Consider the following 17106-nt stretch of genomic DNA (forward strand, 5'->3'; position numbering starts at 1 on the left):
AACTGACTTAGTAGGATTCTTCCTAAAATTGGACAATGCAGAGATGAGCATGGAAGCTTAAAAAGTCAGACCTATTTGAGAAGAGAGTTCAGGTGAGCCTAAACAAGTTTGGTCAAAAAGAGAGTCTTTGGGAGCACCTGACTGGCCCAGTCAGTAGAACATGCTAGTCTTGATCTCAGGGTTGTGAATTTGAGCCTCATGTTGAGTGTAGAGATTACTTAAAAGTAGTAAAAGCTTTGAGAGGGAGAGGGAGAATATCTTTGTCATTAGTTAATAGAATTTCATAGGGCAGTTAGGTGTTGGGAGTGGGGAAGGGGTGCTGATCAGAGCAAGAAGATTGTTAGAGTCTAGTCTGGAAAAGAGAAGCCATGCCAACCTTTTCAAACAGAAGGGTATTAATGCAAGTAATTGTTTTCTAGTGTGTTAGAATGCTGGAAGAAGACATTGAAGTAACCCCAGTAGTAGGAAGCAGCTGTATCCTCTAGGGCCAGAGAAATTAAATGGAAGAAGTTTTGTGACCAGAATCTAGGGACTCAGTGTAGGTCTCCTGAGGAGCTGGTGCAGGGACCTCTGAGGAAGGCTGTGCAACTGGTTGCTTAGGCTTTTGAGGATACTCAGAGTAGCTAGGGTTTAGAAGGAACCGTGAGGGGAGGGGTCATTTGGTTAGTTCTTTGCTTCTGAAGAGATACCCAGACCCCTGAGCTGGTTGGGGGAAACACTTTGTGATTGGTGCTAGTATTTCCTAGAGGGCCTGGTAGGTATTAGTAATTCTCGGGAGTTGTGGTATAGCTACTCCTGGCGATGCAATCTTTCTTTTCTTCTACCGTTCGATTGCGTACCGCTGTTACTTATTGGCAGAACCTACCTTGGACACTGAGTTTTACAAGGTTGTAGGATACAAGGTAAGTAATGCAAAAATCAATCTTGTTTATATATACTATCATTGAAAATTGGAAAGGAAATTTAAAAACCTACAAAAGCACTAGAAAAAAAATCAAACATTTAGGTAGAAATTGAATAAACTGTTACTAGATCTATACTTTGAAAAACTAGAGAACAGTAATGAAAGACCTCAATAAATGGAAAAATATACCATGTTCATAGAATTAAAGTCTCAATATTGTTAAGATTTCCATTCTTCCCATACTAATCATTGGGATCAGTGTAATTTCAGTCAAAATCCTAGTCGAATTTTTTGGGTAGCAATTGAAAAGCTGATTCTAAAATTTGTATAGAAAAGCAAAGTAACTAGAAGAGCCAAAGCAATTTTAAAAATGAAGAACAAACTTGGGAGACTTATACTACCTGATTTTAGGGATTACCTGATTTCAGGGATTACCATCAAGCTACAGTAATCAAGACATTACTGATTAAAGGATAGACACATAGATCAAAGTTGCAGAATAGAGAGTTCGGAAATAGAACCACACAATATAAAAAGATATTTCTCCAAAAAGACATACAAATGTCCAGTCAGCACATGAAAAGATGCTTAACATCATTAGCTATCAGGGAAATGCAAATCAAAAGCACAGTGAGATACCATTTTACATCTACTGGGATAATAAAAAAAGACAATAACTAGTGTTGTTGAGGGTGTGGAGAAATTGAAACCCTAAAAACACTGCTGATAGCGATGTAAAATGATGCAGCCATTTTGGAAAACATTCTTGGCGTTCCTCAAAAGGTTAAATACAGAGCTATGATATGGCCTAACAATCCCACTTGTAGCTATATACCCAATAAAAATGAAAGCATATGTCTATGTAAACATTTGTACATAAATGTTTATGGTATCATTGTTCATAATAACTAAAAAGTGAAACCAATCCTCATGTCTACCAAGTGATGAATGGATAAATAAATGTGGTATATACATACAGTGGGATATATTCAGCAATAAAAATAAAGTACTGGTACATCTGCAACATACATGACCCTTAAAAACATTATGTTGTGTGAGGAAAACAAATCAGAAAAAACCAATTGTGCGATTTTATTTATATGAAGTATCCAGAATAGGCAAATTCGTAGAGATAGCAAATAGATTAGTGGTTGTCTAGAGCTGGAGTGGGGATTTAGGGAAGTAGGGAGTGATTGCTAAGAAGTACGGGGTTTCTTTTTAGGGTAATGAAAATGTTCTAAAATTAATTTTGGTAATGGCCACACAACTGTGAATATATTAAAACCACTGAATTAAGTACTTCAAATTATATCTCGATCTAGCTGTATACACAAAAGAAATATGCACAAATATGGTCTATTGATTTTAAACAGAGGTGTAGTCGAGATTTGATGGAGAAAGGATAGTCTTTTCAGCAAATAATGCTTAGTAATTGGATATCTATTTGCAAAAAGTAAAAACAGTAAAAAAGAACCTTGAAGCACACCTTGCCCTATATAGAAAATTAAATCAAAATGGGTCATAGGCCTAAATGTAAGCCAGAATTATAAAAGCTATAGAAGAAAACATAGGAAATCTTTGTGACCTTTGGTTAGGCAGAGATTTCTTACATATGACACCAAGGAATGATCTATGAAAGAAAAAAACTAATAAATTTGACTTAATCAAAACTAGAAACTTTTGTTTTTTTCTTTTTTTTTTTAATTTTTTTTTTTAACATTTATGTATTTTTGAGACAGAGAGAGACAGCATGAACGGGGGAGGGTCAGGGAGAGAGGGAGACACAGAATCGGAAACAGGCTCCAGGCTCTGAGCCATCAGCACAGAGCCTGACGCGGGGCTTGAACTCACGAACTGCGAGATCATGACCTGAGCCGAAGTCAGACGCTTAACCAACTAAGCCACCCAGGCGCCCCGAAACTTTTGTTTTTCAAAAGACATTGAAAAGAATGAAAAGTTACACACTGGGAGAAAATATGTGCAAAACTCGTATCGATAAAAGACTTATATCCAGAATAAAAAAAAAATTCTCAAAACTTAATACTAAAAAAAGCCCATTTAAAAATAAGCAAAAGATCTGAACAGACAATTCACCAAAGAAGATATTTTGGGGGCGCTTGAGTGGCTCAGTTGGTTTAAAGTGTTTGACTCTTGATTCCAGATCAGCAGGTCATGATCTCATGGTTCGTGCGTTCAAGCCCCATGTTAGGATTCTTTCTCTCTCCCTCTCTCTCTGCTTCTCCCCTGCTCTCTCTTTTCTCTCTCTCAAAATAAGTAAATAGACTTAAAAAAAGATATTTTGGATTACAAATAAGCCTATGAAAAGATGCTAAACAACTTTAGTCATTATGGAAATACCAATTAAATCCACAATGAGATATTACTATATTACTATACGCATACTCAAGTGGCTAAAATAAAAAAAAAAACAAACAACAATAAAACACTGATAATACCAACAGCTGGCAAGGGTACAAAGCAACCTGTTTTGCTGGAGGAAATGCAAAATGATGCAGTTGTTTTGGAAAGTTTGACAATTTTTTTTTGTAAAGTTCAACACATACTTCTTAAATTACCCAGCAATTCCAATTCCACTCCTGTGTATTTACCCAAGTGAAATGAAAACCTGTATACAAATGTTTACAACATCTTTGTTCATAGTTGTCCCAGACTATAAACAATCCAAATGCTCTCCAACCTGGATCAACTAACTGGTACAATGGAATCAACTAACTGGTCAGTGGAATACTGAGCAATTAAAAGAGTGAGCTACGGATACATGCAACAGCACGATAGATCTCAAATGCATTATATTAAGTGAAATATGTCAGATTCGAAAGGCTTAATACCATATCATTTCATTTATATAAGATTCTAGAGAAGCCAAAACTTTCATGATAGAAAATGCGTCAGTAAGATAAAGACAGAGAGGGAGGCAAACCATAAGAGACTCTTAAATATAGAGAACAAACTGAGGGTTGCTGGAGGGGAGGTGGGTAGGAGATGGTCTAAATGGGTGATGGGTATTAAGGAGGGCACGTGTTGGGATGAGCACTGGGTGTTATATGTAAGTGATGAATTACTGGGTTCTACTCGGAAACCAGTACTACACTGTATGTTAACTAACTTGAATTTAAATAAATAAAGAAAAAAAGAAAATGTATCAGTAGCTGCCAAGAATTGATCATGTTGGGTGGCGTTGACTACAAGGGAGCATAGGAGAGTTTTTTAATGGTTATAGTGATGACCACACAGCTATATGAATTTGTCAAAACTCACAGAACTGCGGTGTATTTTATGCTGCATAAATTGTGCCTTAAATGGGAGAAAAAAAATCACAAAAAACCAAAAACCCTGAGTATTAGTCTGGAGCATTTTAGTTGTTGAAGTACAAAATACTACTACTGCTACATCAGAAAAACAAAAGAAGGAAAAAAGACCTAAATGCTTTTTCATGTTGTATAGTACACAGAACACATCAGAACAAATAATAAATATTAATGAAGGAAGGAAATGGGGAAAAAAGGGAGAAAGACGGGAATGAAATTTATGGCTTATGTGTAGAGTAGCTCTTTGAGGTGCATGCTTTTCATAGGTCAGTGCCTTCATAATCCCTTGTATCACATTCCTCTCTCTTTGATTTGTGGTGTTCATTGTCGGAATCACTGTCTTGAACTCATTTTTCTGTTGTAACCCTTCAAAGTTAGGTCAAATGCACATGATCTCCTTAATGTTACTGTTGTCTTACAGGTCCTTATCATCATCCCTAGAATATAGTAAGTGCTCAAAGAATATTTATTGAATGAATTTTATAAATGAAAGATTCCTGACTTACAGATTTCTGTCCCTTCAAGTCTGTAAAAATTTTATGTGGTTATATTTTGGTACTTGGTTATTTCTTACATGTAATTTTTAAATAAATGTAAATTGATATATTTCCTGTTACATTATAAGTAGATTCATTTTTCTTAGGACAGTTACTTGACCACTTTATGTCTTGATAATGTCATGGTATGGTGAAGTGTTTTGACTTAAACATTTTAAAAGCATCTTTCTGGCTTTGAAGGGAAAAATAAATTATAATAATGCAAAGACAGAATCAGGCAGAATAGTTGGAAGACTACTGTAAATAATCCAGAAGAGAGATGATGATGTCTTATGCCAAGTTGATGGCAAAAGGGGATATGTGGTGGGGTGTGGCTACAAAATAATAGCTGACTTAAGTCTGCTTACCATGTGCCAGGTGTTATAATGGTAACCCTCAGAGGTAGAGACTATTATCTTTATTTTAGAGATGACAAACTAAGGTTGCCGCTACGTTAGGAAGCTAGTATAAAAATACGCTGCAGATAATGCCAGTGAGTGGGTAAATTGCTCAAGATCCCCCAGCCAGTAAGTAATTTGCCTGTGATCATGCAGTGAGTACATGACCTAGTCAGTATTTGAATCTAGACAGTCTGGCTCCAGAGCGAGAACTTTTTAAACCAAGTGGACAGGTGCCATTTCTATGATGTGGGTAGGGTACTAGGTTAGTTTTTATAGGAACATGTAGAAGTTTTAATGAGAAAGAGAATAAGGAAAATTGATGCCCTTGCCAGCCTTCTAGTATGAGTTTTTTTGTTTTTTAAAGATTTGTGTATTTTTGAGAGAGAGCACAACTGGGGAAGGGGCAGAGGCAGGGAGGACAGAAGATCTGAAGCAGGCTCTGCACTGACAGCAGCAAGCCCAATGTGGAACTTGAACTCATGAACCATGAGCTCATGACCTGAGCCAAAGTCAGATGCTCAACCGACTGAGCCACCCAGGTGCCCTGCTAGTATGAGTTTAAAGAGAGACCATGAGAATGGCAGGAACCAAATTATTTTGATGACTAAATAGCAAATTGAGATCTTTGCTATATTTATAAAATGCAAGATTGATAACTTGGTTGGAAAATACATTTATGAAGCATCTTTCTGGGCTCCAGGAGATACATAAATAAAGAAACAGCTCATACCTTTGAGGTTCATCATCAAGAATGATAGGAATGTATACTCAGAACAGACCATTTCAGCAAATTAACTGAGACCCTGAGATTGCTTCATGTTTCTTGACCATTTTGTTGTTGTTGTTGTTTTTCTATAAAATGACAAGTCACTTAATGATTTCATCCAACTGAAAAAAATTCATCTAGTCTCTCTTAGGAACTGTAGACACTGCTGATTTAAAGATGAATAAGAGATCATTCCTGCTCCCAAGGAATTTGCCATCTTGTAGAGGCATACATAGTAAAGCCTCATGTGCCCACCATCCAACTTCAGTAGTTATTGACATAGTAAAGGTAATTCTCAACAAGTATTTTAAGGTTAAAATTGCTATGGTGTTTTTTATTATTTAGGAAGAAACTATTAGCAGAGGAACGGGTTGGGAGGTAATTTCATGGGTTGATGAGATCTTACCAAACTCATGGGCCTTATAGGGAGAGGAGGTTCCAAATGGATAAAGACTTCTGAGGTAGAATTGACAAGAGTTTCTCAGCTATAATCCAGTGTAATTTTTTTTTTAGAAATAAAATATAATTTGTCTAAGTTATATTTTTGTACTGGACCTCAGGAAATTGAAAGAATCTGAGGAAACTATTTTTTTTAGAGAAAATCTTTCTTTTTTTTTTTTTTTTTTTTTTTTTTTTTTTTTGGTAATTGTTCCAGGAGTAGAATTTAGTGCATCATCAGTTGCCTATGATAGCCAGTGCTCATCCCAAAAAGTGTCCTCCTTAATGCTCCTTACCCATTTAGCCCATCCCCCCACCCAGCACTCCTCCAGCAACCCTCAGTTTATTCTCTGTATTTAAGAGTCTCTTATGGTTTGCCTCCCTCTCTGTTTTTATCTTATTTTTCCTTCCCTTCCCTCATCTTTCTCTGTTTTGTATCTTAAATTCCTCATATGAGTGAAGTCATGTGATATTTGTCTTTCTCTGACTTGTTTTACTTAGCATAATACCCTCTAGTTCCATCCACATTATTGTAGATAGCAAGATTTCATTCTTTTTGATTGCTGAGTAATACTCCATTGTGTGTATATACCACATCTTCTTTATTCATTCATTTGAGCTTTTTCCATACTTTGGCTATTGTTGATAGTGCTGCTATAAATTTTTAATTTTTTGAGGAACCTTCATACTGTTTTCCAGAGTGCCTGCACCAGTTTGCATTCCCACCAGCAGTGCAAAAGGGCTCTCTTTTCTCTGCATCCTTGCCAATAACTGTTGTTTCCTGAGTTAATTTTAGCCATTCTGACAGGTGTGAGGAGGTATCTCATTGTAGTTTTGATTTGTATTTCCCCGATGATGAGTGATGTTGGGCATCTTTTCATGAGTCTGTTAGCCATATGATAACTAATTTTTGGACCTTTGCAAAATGAGCTGCGTCTTCTACAGTTCAAGTATTTTAATTCTTTTAGCTTCTAATTGAGTTGTCATGACAGTTCATATGAATCATGTAAAATTTGCCTAAATGAGAGAAGTTTATATTTATTACATAAGGATTGATAAAAATATTTTTTTTTTTAATTTTTTTTTTCAACGTTTATTTATTTTTGGGACAGAGAGAGACAGAGCATGAACGGGGGAGGGGCAGAGAGAGAGGGAGACACAGAATCGGAAACAGGCTCCAGGCTCTGAGCCATCAGCCCAGAGCCCAACGCGGGGCTCGAACTCCCGGACCGCGAGATCGTGACCTGGCTGAGGTCGGGCGCTTAACTGACTGCGCCACCCAGGCGCCCCGAGGATTGATAAAAATCTTTAATTGCTCTTGGAATATCTTTTTTATTTTATTTAAAATTTTTTTATTGTTTATTCATTTTTAAGAGAGAGAAAGACAGAGTGTGAGTAGGGGAGGGGCAGAGAGAGAGGGAGACACAGAATCCAAAGTAGGCTCCAGGCTCTAAGCTGTCAGCACACAGCCTGTTGCAGGGCTCGAACTCACAAACCATGAGACCATGACCTGAGCCAAAGTTGGAGGCCCAACCGGTGAGCCACTCATGCACCCTTAAATATCTTTTTTAAACATTAGTGTTCTTTAAGAAGACTTTCAGTAAGTCTTCGGAGTACTAGTTAGGTGCTTACATGAAGTTATTTTTGTGATTTATTTAGGTAAAGCACCTGTTGTGTAAAACACGACAGCTTTGCTTTGGGGATGTTTTTTTTAAGTGAGGAGACAGCCTGTATTCGTAATAACCTTATAAGTAGTATATAGTTGAAAACTATATTTTGAACTTATGATACAACAGCTAGATCACTGTATTGAAATGCAGTGAAGCTTTTATGGATAAAATCAAAATTCAGTTAAATTTAATGTACCACTAGAGAGATGTAAAGGGAAAATATTTCATAGTAATTCAGAATTATCAGAAAGAAAGATAGTATGGAAAAGAAAGCTAAAAACACGTGTAAGAAGTTCAGTTGTGGAGGTCTGTTACATGAGATTGTACTTAAGATGTCTTGAAGAAATAACTGCACAAAAATAGTGAGCTGGAATTGAGCGAGAGGGCGTTGGGGAAGAGGGAGAGGAAGAGAGGAGACATTTGTGATGGGAGCATTGGAAAATCCAAACTGGAAAGTGGTAGCAAGATTTGTGTTACGTGTTGAATATATTCAGAATAGTAATGCTGATGACTTGAGTGTTAAATTATTTTGGGAATTTAAGGAATTGGGCAGAATTATTTCTGGATAACTGCTTCTAGTTCTGAAATTGTGTGGAAGCTGCTGAGTTTTGTAAAGACTAGAAAAACATAGTGCTGACCCTGAACACTTAGGTATGGAGGTCAAATTTTGTGGCAGGAAGATTTCTTCACCAAAAAAACTGGGTGAGTGAGGTAAAAATCAGGTATTGGTTTATTAAATAAAACCATCTTCAAGCTATTCATTTTCTTTTATTAGAATATCAGAAAATTGATACAGTATTTAGTAGGCACTTTGTGTTCTTCATGGCCATACTTCTCAAAGTGGGTAAGTGTTGTCTTAATTAGTGGTCTCAGCCTAACAAAGCATTGACAAACTGCTCGGAAAACAGAGTATAAATTCAGAGGAAACCTGAACTATTAGAATCACTAAGCGTGAACAATCATAGCTTTCTTCCTTTTCACATTAACATAACGTTCCTTTTTTTCAACTGAAGAAAAGTCCTGGCAAAAACAAACAAAACAAAACCAAAAACCAAAGCAAAATATGTGCTCTTGATCTTCAGAATAAGCTTTAATCTGTCTTTTTTTTTCTTGAAGCTTTTTAAAATGTAGCTTGTTTAAGCAAAACCTAGGTTTACAGATTTAAATCTTCTCACTGTTGGGGAAAGGAGAAATCCCTATCTTGCAGTTTCAGTTCTAGCTAGTACTTTTCCTGAGAGAACTTTTAAAACGGGTGAGGCTGCCGCCCTCACGTTCTCATATCTTCTAGCCACCTACTTCCACCGCCCTTCTGTCAAAATTGCCCTAATTCCGACAGTGACCACTCAATGTCATTCAATGGCTTGTCTTTTCATCTCTTGATTTCTTTGTGGTTTTTGTTAGAAATGAAACCTTGCCTTTAAAATTCTCTCCGGACAGTTTTAAAAATAGAAGAAGTTCTTATATGCCCAGATAGTTTCAAGAAAAATGCCTCTTTCAAAGGTAACTAGGTGAACACATGGCAGCTCTGTGATCTTATTAAAATTGGTGAGAACGTTTGCTTTTAAAAAAGCATTTTTTTCTTAGCATGAGTAGTTGATCATATTAATTTAATTCTATAATTCTCTCATTTGTCTAAAATGTATTGAATGCCTTCTTATGTGCCAGGCACTATTCCAGGTATTGGGGTACAAAAATAGAGAAGACAGAGATTCTTGCGGAATCTCTTGTGGAGTTTATTTTTATGTATTAAAAACTACCTGATTACTGTATGTTTAGTATATATCTGCTTTATCTGTGACTTTTTGAATAATTAGATACCTCTTATATGTAGTGCCATGGTTCAGCACAAGCAATAACTAGTTGCCTATTTCTAAGTCTATTGATAGCTGTGGTTAATGTTTTATTAATGTCCACATGTAGTTAGTAATCAGGTAGTTTTATCAGAAATACCAAAAGCAATGATTATTTCTATAAATTGCTATTTCATATGGGTTCTCCCTGGTCATAGATGTGTACTAGTAGCATTTGGCTTAATGTCCCTTAGTGCCCCTTAAGTACTAGGGTGCTGTATGCAATCTAATTGCTGTATCATTACCAGGATAATCAGTAAATTAAAGCTATTAATCATGCAGTGTTAGGAGGGACCTAGTTCATTTCAAATGTCAGTCTATAAAGATAAAGGGAGCCTAGCCTACGTTTTTAAGAGCGGAGAAAAGATTATTTTCCCATAATGTCTGGTCAGACAGAAGGCTGAGGGTCAGCTAGAAGTTGAATGTTGATTGGGTTGAATCATATTATGGTTAAGAGTTCATTAAGGGTATGTGTATGCATGTGTATATATGCATGTTTAGGAAAAGATATGAAATCTTACATAAATCATTACACAAAATAATCTGAACCAACATAGTATTTAATCAACCTGTTTGTCAGCAGTACTGAAAACATATCATAGTAGGACAAGCGAATATTAGGAGGCTGTTGCAATTCTAGAATGAATAGAATTGGTGACAGTGGACACAGGGAGAAGTGCATGGAATTTGGACTTACTGATGGATTACTAATGGATTATATGGCGGGTGCAATGTAAACAGTAATTCCTACTTTCTTATTTGGATAGGTTGTGGTGATAGTCACTGAGATGGGATACCCTGGAAAACAAGTTTTAGGAAGAAAATATGGGCTCAGATTTGGACATGGTGATTTTGAGGAACCTTTGAGCCTCTGGAGCTCAGAACACATGGGCATGGGTGCAAACACTCAGAGATGAGAGAGTGATGAAAAGTATACCACTGAGAAAAGTGTGGAGAGCCCTTGGAACAGTTGGGAAGTTGATAGAGGAGAGGGAACAGCAGTGGGGTCTTTGGGGGGTAAGAGAGAGGGCTTTTTGTCATTGAAGCCAAAGGAAGCAAAGTGGTCCACAGTGAAAGGATTGAAGAATGTCCATGGAACTTAGTGGCATGGAGAGAGGTCGGGTATTACTTCCGTGAAAACTGAGGAAAGATACAGAAGCCATGTTGAGCTCAGTTGAGGAATGAGTGGGAGAGGAGGAAACAGAGGTAATGAGTATACAACAACTCTTTTGAGAAATTTGTTGTTGCAAAGTAGGAGACTATATGGTAGCCAGAGGGTTATGTGGCATTGAAGAAAGGTTTCTTTTACATGGGAGGTATAGAGTTTATTTATTTTTTCTTATTAAATTATTAATTAATTTATAGACACAGAGCACATGAACAGACGGGGAGCAGAGAGAGAGAGAGAATCCCATCAGGCTCCACACGCAGCATAGGGTCTGATGTGGGGCTCTATCTCGTGACCATGAGATCATGACCTGAGCTAAAATCAAGAGTCAGATGCTTAACTGACTGAGCTACCTAGGTGCCCTGTATTGGAGTTTTAATAGCTGTAGGTACACAGTAATGACTTATTGATCTCTATAGAACATGTAACATATGATATATTTAATTACTTTGAATTCTCCTTATATATTATGGGACTTAAAATTCAGATATTTGCGTTTAATTTCAGAGGAAGTGAGCTTAGACCATTGTACACTGTTGTTTTTAGTTAACTCAGTTTTTTTACCCAAAGAGTACAGAAACTTGCTACTCTCAAACTACCAATGTTTTTCCAGTTCAAAAATATAATCAGGGGTGCCTAAGTGGCTCAGTTGGTTGAGCATCTGCCTCTTGATTTTGGCTCAGGTCATGATCCCAGGGTAGCGCTCCATGCTGAGAGTGGAACCTGCTTAAGATTCTCTCTCTCCTGCCCCTCTCCTCTGCTCCTCCGTGCATGCTCACTTGCTCTCTCTCGCTCTCTCCCTCTCTCTAAAATTAAAAAATATATATATACTTAGAACCAAATAAATTGTGAGGAAGATCATTTTATGACTTATCCTGGCTCTTTTTTTTTTAATTTCTTTTTTAACATTTATTTATTATTGAGAGACAGACACAGAGCGTGAGCAGGGAGGAGCAGAGAGAGAGGGAGACACAGAATCCGAAGCAGGCTCTAGGCTCCAAGCTGTCAGCACAGAGTCCGACGTGGGGCTCGAACTCACAAACTGTAAGATCATGACTTGAGCTGAAGTCTGATGCGTAGCCGACTGAGCCACCCAGGTGCCCCTATCCTGGCTCTTTTGTGGCATAATATTCTTTTGCTGATCTTAAACTTGGTTGGATAGTGAAGAAGAGGCAGCTGGAAGGAAGTTACAGGTGTCAGTTTACTCAGGTGTAAGTCTTCTCAAGAATAATATGCTCAAGACATTGTGTGGAGCATATTTAGCTTTGTTGCTTTTCAAAGTTAACCAAACTTATATTTTAATTTAAGTCCATGAGAGAAATTTAAAGAATTGAAATGACTTTTTTTGGTGTATGATTATAAAAGAATTCATGATCAGTGTGAATATTTCAAATAGCGTAGGAAAATAAACAGAAGTAATTTTTCTCTTAATTATGTTGCACACATATTTTGAAGTATATTCTTCTATATTCTTTTCCTATGAAGGTTGAAATCAGATTTCTAAGGAGTATGTGTTAGAGAAAGAGAGGGAGCAAGGGAGGCAGGGAGCGAGAGAGAGAATAAATATGTATTTAAAATAATACTGTATAAAATTTTGAGAGATGGAGAGAGAGAATGTGTATTTAAAATTATACCACATATAATGTTTTGAAACTTGATGTTTTCACTCTGATCTCTAATGTGCAGTAAATAGCATGTTAAATCATATAAGCTCTACCTCCTTTAATTTTGTTTTGCTTCAAGCCAGTCAGAATTGGAAGCTTAGGTTCTCTAACTGAACAATATAAAAGTTTGCTTTGAAGAAGCTGAAACAAAGCAGAATAGATGTAAATTTGATGGTTTATTAAAAATATTAATGGGATGAGTTTACTTGAGCTTTTGAGTCATGGCAGCTACTACAGTTTTTTCTAAAATGGCCAGATTATGACCATATGGGGAAAAAATGGGACATATTTCAGAGGAAGGGCCTCCAAAACTGAGGTCTGGGCTGGAGGTGGAAGAGTGTGTATAAGCTAGAGAAGCTGGTGACGTAGATGATGGGCCAATTTTAGAAAATGGAGATATTGATACTATGACTTTTAAGGCTTAAACCTTGAAACTAGAGCCTGAATGTTAGACCAAACCAGTGTATGTCATCAGGGTTTGGAATCCAGATGGTTACACCAGGGTCCACTCTAAGAGATCAAAACTGAGCAACAAATACAAGTAAAGATAAAATCTGAGCAAAGAGGCATAAAACATAGCTCCAGGTTCAAGCTAGGCACCAGGAGAAAGTTAAGGAATGGAATTTATATTCATAAGACTGGGAAGTGCAATTCAGTTTCTTGTTCATTTGGGCGGATCATTATAGTAACACACTTTGTCATCATTGACTTCGTGATGAAAAATATTTGCCTTTGTTTCATTTCTAAACACCCTTGGAAATGGGTGTGACTGATGAGTCTATGCTGCTCCCCCCAGCAAGGTGGAGCTGTGTAGGTTGTGTGGGTTTTGTAGGAAAGGACCAGGTTTTTCATGTAGGGAGTACTTTGGGTCAGGATGTAGGGGTATCCACAAGACATGATAGGCCTGCGATCCACTTTTGGCATCCCATTTCCCCATCCTCTGTCCTACCCACGCTGTTAGCCAACTTGCCCTACATTCATGTCAGGAGATTCACATGGTTCTTTTTACGCCTTGAAATGTGTCCCAGAAATATATAAGTAACACATTCATTATTTTGAATAAGTTCATAGGATGATTTTAAAAAGTAAATGAAAGGAAGTAAAAACTTTTCTTGATGGTAGAATAACATGGTTCACCAATAAAGAAGGCGGATCGGGAAAAAATGTCTAAGACATCACTGAGCTGACATTACTGTTATGATTTAATGCCCTCCCCAATTTTTCTCTTGACCCAGGCTTCCATTTTTATATAAATTCATTAGTATACTTTCTGTAACAATAGCAGTTCAGCAGTAAACACAGTATGAATGGTTTGTTCTCTTTTCTTAGGCACAATAACCTTGGTGCCCGACCAAAGGGGCTGTCCACTCTGGTGAAGAGCGGTGTCCCTGAAGCATTGAGGGCAGAGGTATGGCAGTTACTATCAGGCTGCCATGACAACCAGACAATGCTGGATAGATACCGACTTCTTATCACAAAGGTAGGAAGCTTTTTTCATATTCTTCTCACTGGACAGCATATTAAATAAATATTGTTTTCATAGGTGCAATAAGTCATAAATGTTTTGAACTTCTTTAAAAACTATCAGTGTTGTGCAGCAAATAGTTCTGCCTTTTGTTCTGAGCATTTGTTGGATAGTGGATAGTGGATAGTGGCTTTCACTTTTTTGTTGAAATGGAATATATTTATATTTCAAGTGTTTTCAATTAACCTTTCTTATTATATGAGATTTATGTAGTTATATTTGTACACAGTATGCTTGTACTCAAGTATAATTTTGAAATCAAATTAACTTAAAATGAAATTAAAAGGCCTCCTGTGCTTATGTAATCTTATACTTAAATGATGTAGATAGTTGCCCAGATCCCTGTTCTGTCAGGAGTCCCTGGTTCCAATGTAAATTCCTGTGCTTATGTCCAAAAAACTGATGGTAGAGCATGTACAAAGATAAGCTTCAGTCCTAGAATCTCCTCATAGGTCTCACCTCCTAATTTCTTACTCTACTCTAAATCATAGATTTAAAAATCTCTATTCATAAATGAGATTTTTTTGCTAACCAAGTCTTCGTTCCTCAGGATTTATCAACTTTTCAGATTCTTTAGTCCCTCTAATTCCTTCTTCCCTTACTTCCGTTTGGGCCTCCCTCCCTTTCACAGATATTTTCTGAGTGCCAGTATATTCAGTCACTGCTAAATTCAGATTATAAAAAAAAAACCTTTATCATTGTTTATAATTAGTGTGTTCTGCAGTGGAATGTGCGAGATGATCCATTGATGTGTGTGTGTTGGGGGGGATGTCTAAAGTCCCGTTTGTATTTTTTTAAGTTGCAACACAAAGGATATTCAGCTATACTAATATTTTCTGTGCCATAGTACTGAGACTTGACTAAGTCCAGTGGCCATTTGTCCCATGTGAGTCAGGAGTGACCTGATGGAAGAAGGGGCTTGTGCACCTTGGGAAAGAATAACAGTGGTGCTCACACTCATACATGCACTTTCATGATATTAGAGTTCTCTTGCAATTTGCGTGTGCTCAAATATGTGGAGTTAAAGATTGTCTAGTTTTAACTTAGCCCCCACAGGGTATATGTGTGGTTTAAAGAGATTGCTATCACAGAATGTTACATATCAAGATACTAAACAAAACAAAACAAAACAAAACAAAACAAAACAAAACAAAAACCCCACTAGTGTGTCCCTTCAAGTAAGAATTAATATGATAATGGATGACAAAGCAACTACCTCTGTAAATAAGTTCATGTTATAGAGAAGGACTTTTGAAACATTTGGCGATTTAAACATCACTGTGTGATTTTGTCGCACTGAAAGCTGTGTGCGTTATTATAAAACTCTTAACATCTTCTTCCTGGATTCAGAAATTCCAAATGTGTTTAAGACTTGTACAAACAGTTGCAGAAAATTTGGGACTGACTGTTAATACAAAAATATAACACCTTCTGATTTACTGATAAGAAAATTCATTTGAGAAAATGAGTGATTTCCTAACCAAATTTCAACAATATGATTGTTGGGTGGGACTGAAAAAAAATGGTGCCCTCTGTTTGGGTCTCTGGATCTCTAGAAGTCTTTCTCAGATACGATAACGATTAAAACTGTGACTCAAGAAAACTGATTTTGAAGCAGGTTTTCAAATTATTGTTTCATAAACTGCTAAACAAGTATGTTAACAAATAATTCCTATTATATGATTCTGTTACATGAAATGTGCAGAATAGGCGAATGCAGAGAGGCAGGAAGTAGACTAATGATTGCTATGGGATGGGGGTTAGAAAAATTGGGAGTGCTAACAGGTATGAGGTTGCTTTTGGGGGTGATAGAAATGTTCTGGAATTTGATAGTGGTGATGATTGTACAACATTGTGAATTGTATACTTTAAAAAGGTGAATTTTATGTTATGTGAAGTATATCTCAGTAGAAAAATTACACAAAATAAAACATTTAAAAAATGACCCATGTTTAATATTGAATAATATTTTTGTGAAGCATAACTTTTTCATTTTCTTTACCTTATTTTATATCCTATCTACATTTCTATGTAGATCTATATTAGCACAAGTGCTACTGTGTGCATAATAAAAATGAGCAAAATAAGTATACATGTATTGGAAGTTTATGCCCAGAAAAGTTTTTATTAATGGAGGTGTCTGAGGAAAAATACCCAGAGACCATATCTCTGGGTGTCAGATCACTTTTTTATCTAAAAAACAAACTATATACTTTTAATAGCTGCTAATAGAGTAGCTGCTACTGCCATATCCCTTTCTCTACCAAGAAGCTTTTAAAATTCATGTCTTTTAGGATTTCAGACTTTGGGAGCGAAATAAATAATAAGTCTCCCGTGATATTATTTATGAACTCCCAACAATGCAGTGTCTGTCATATATATGATAAAAAGCTTTACCATATATGAAGCACCATGGTAATTTTGAATATGCAATTTGCAGGAAGAAGTTTAAGATCAAGAGGCAGAATGACAAAAAAAAAATATTTTCATTGAATAAAGTATTTTCAGACTCTTTTTTACTCTGGAACCTGGCAGTGATTTACTTTCTGCTTCTGGCAGTAGCAGACAGATACCCAGGCTTTGCCGGTTGTGGGACTTGGCACCTGCCTCTAGGTGTTCCATTCTGAATCACCTGCCTTCGTTCTATAGTTCCTGTTTCCTGCAGTTTCTTAACTTGAGAAGCAACAGCAGCCCCCTGATTCTCTGGACCGTAGTGGTGCTGGCCAACCTAAAAGTTAGCAGTAGTGTCCCCAGTGTTCTGGTCTTCCAGCTTTTCCAGTACTTAAGTACCTAAGTTCTTACATTAAATCTCTCTTTCCCTGACTAAACTCGGATATACTTGGCATATGCTTGTC

At 36.8% G+C, this 17106-nt stretch overlaps 1 protein-coding gene across 8 annotated transcripts in view; it reads left to right on the forward strand.

The window, feature by feature from the left end:
* The window catches only part of RABGAP1L (RAB GTPase activating protein 1 like), a 758000-nt gene that overhangs the window by 214710 nt on the left and 526184 nt on the right, over window positions 1–17106 (forward strand). For all 8 annotated transcript variants that reach the window (XM_043568487.1, XM_043568490.1, XM_043568491.1 and 5 more), the window contains one exon: window positions 14056–14206. In XM_043568487.1, coding sequence (XP_043424422.1) covers window positions 14056–14206 — 151 coding nt within the window. The remainder of the gene's footprint in view (window positions 1–14055; window positions 14207–17106) is intronic.

The sequence above is a fragment of the Prionailurus bengalensis genome, chromosome E4 (genome assembly GCF_016509475.1).
Source record: "Prionailurus bengalensis isolate Pbe53 chromosome E4, Fcat_Pben_1.1_paternal_pri, whole genome shotgun sequence".
Taxonomy (NCBI): domain Eukaryota; kingdom Metazoa; phylum Chordata; class Mammalia; order Carnivora; family Felidae; genus Prionailurus; species Prionailurus bengalensis.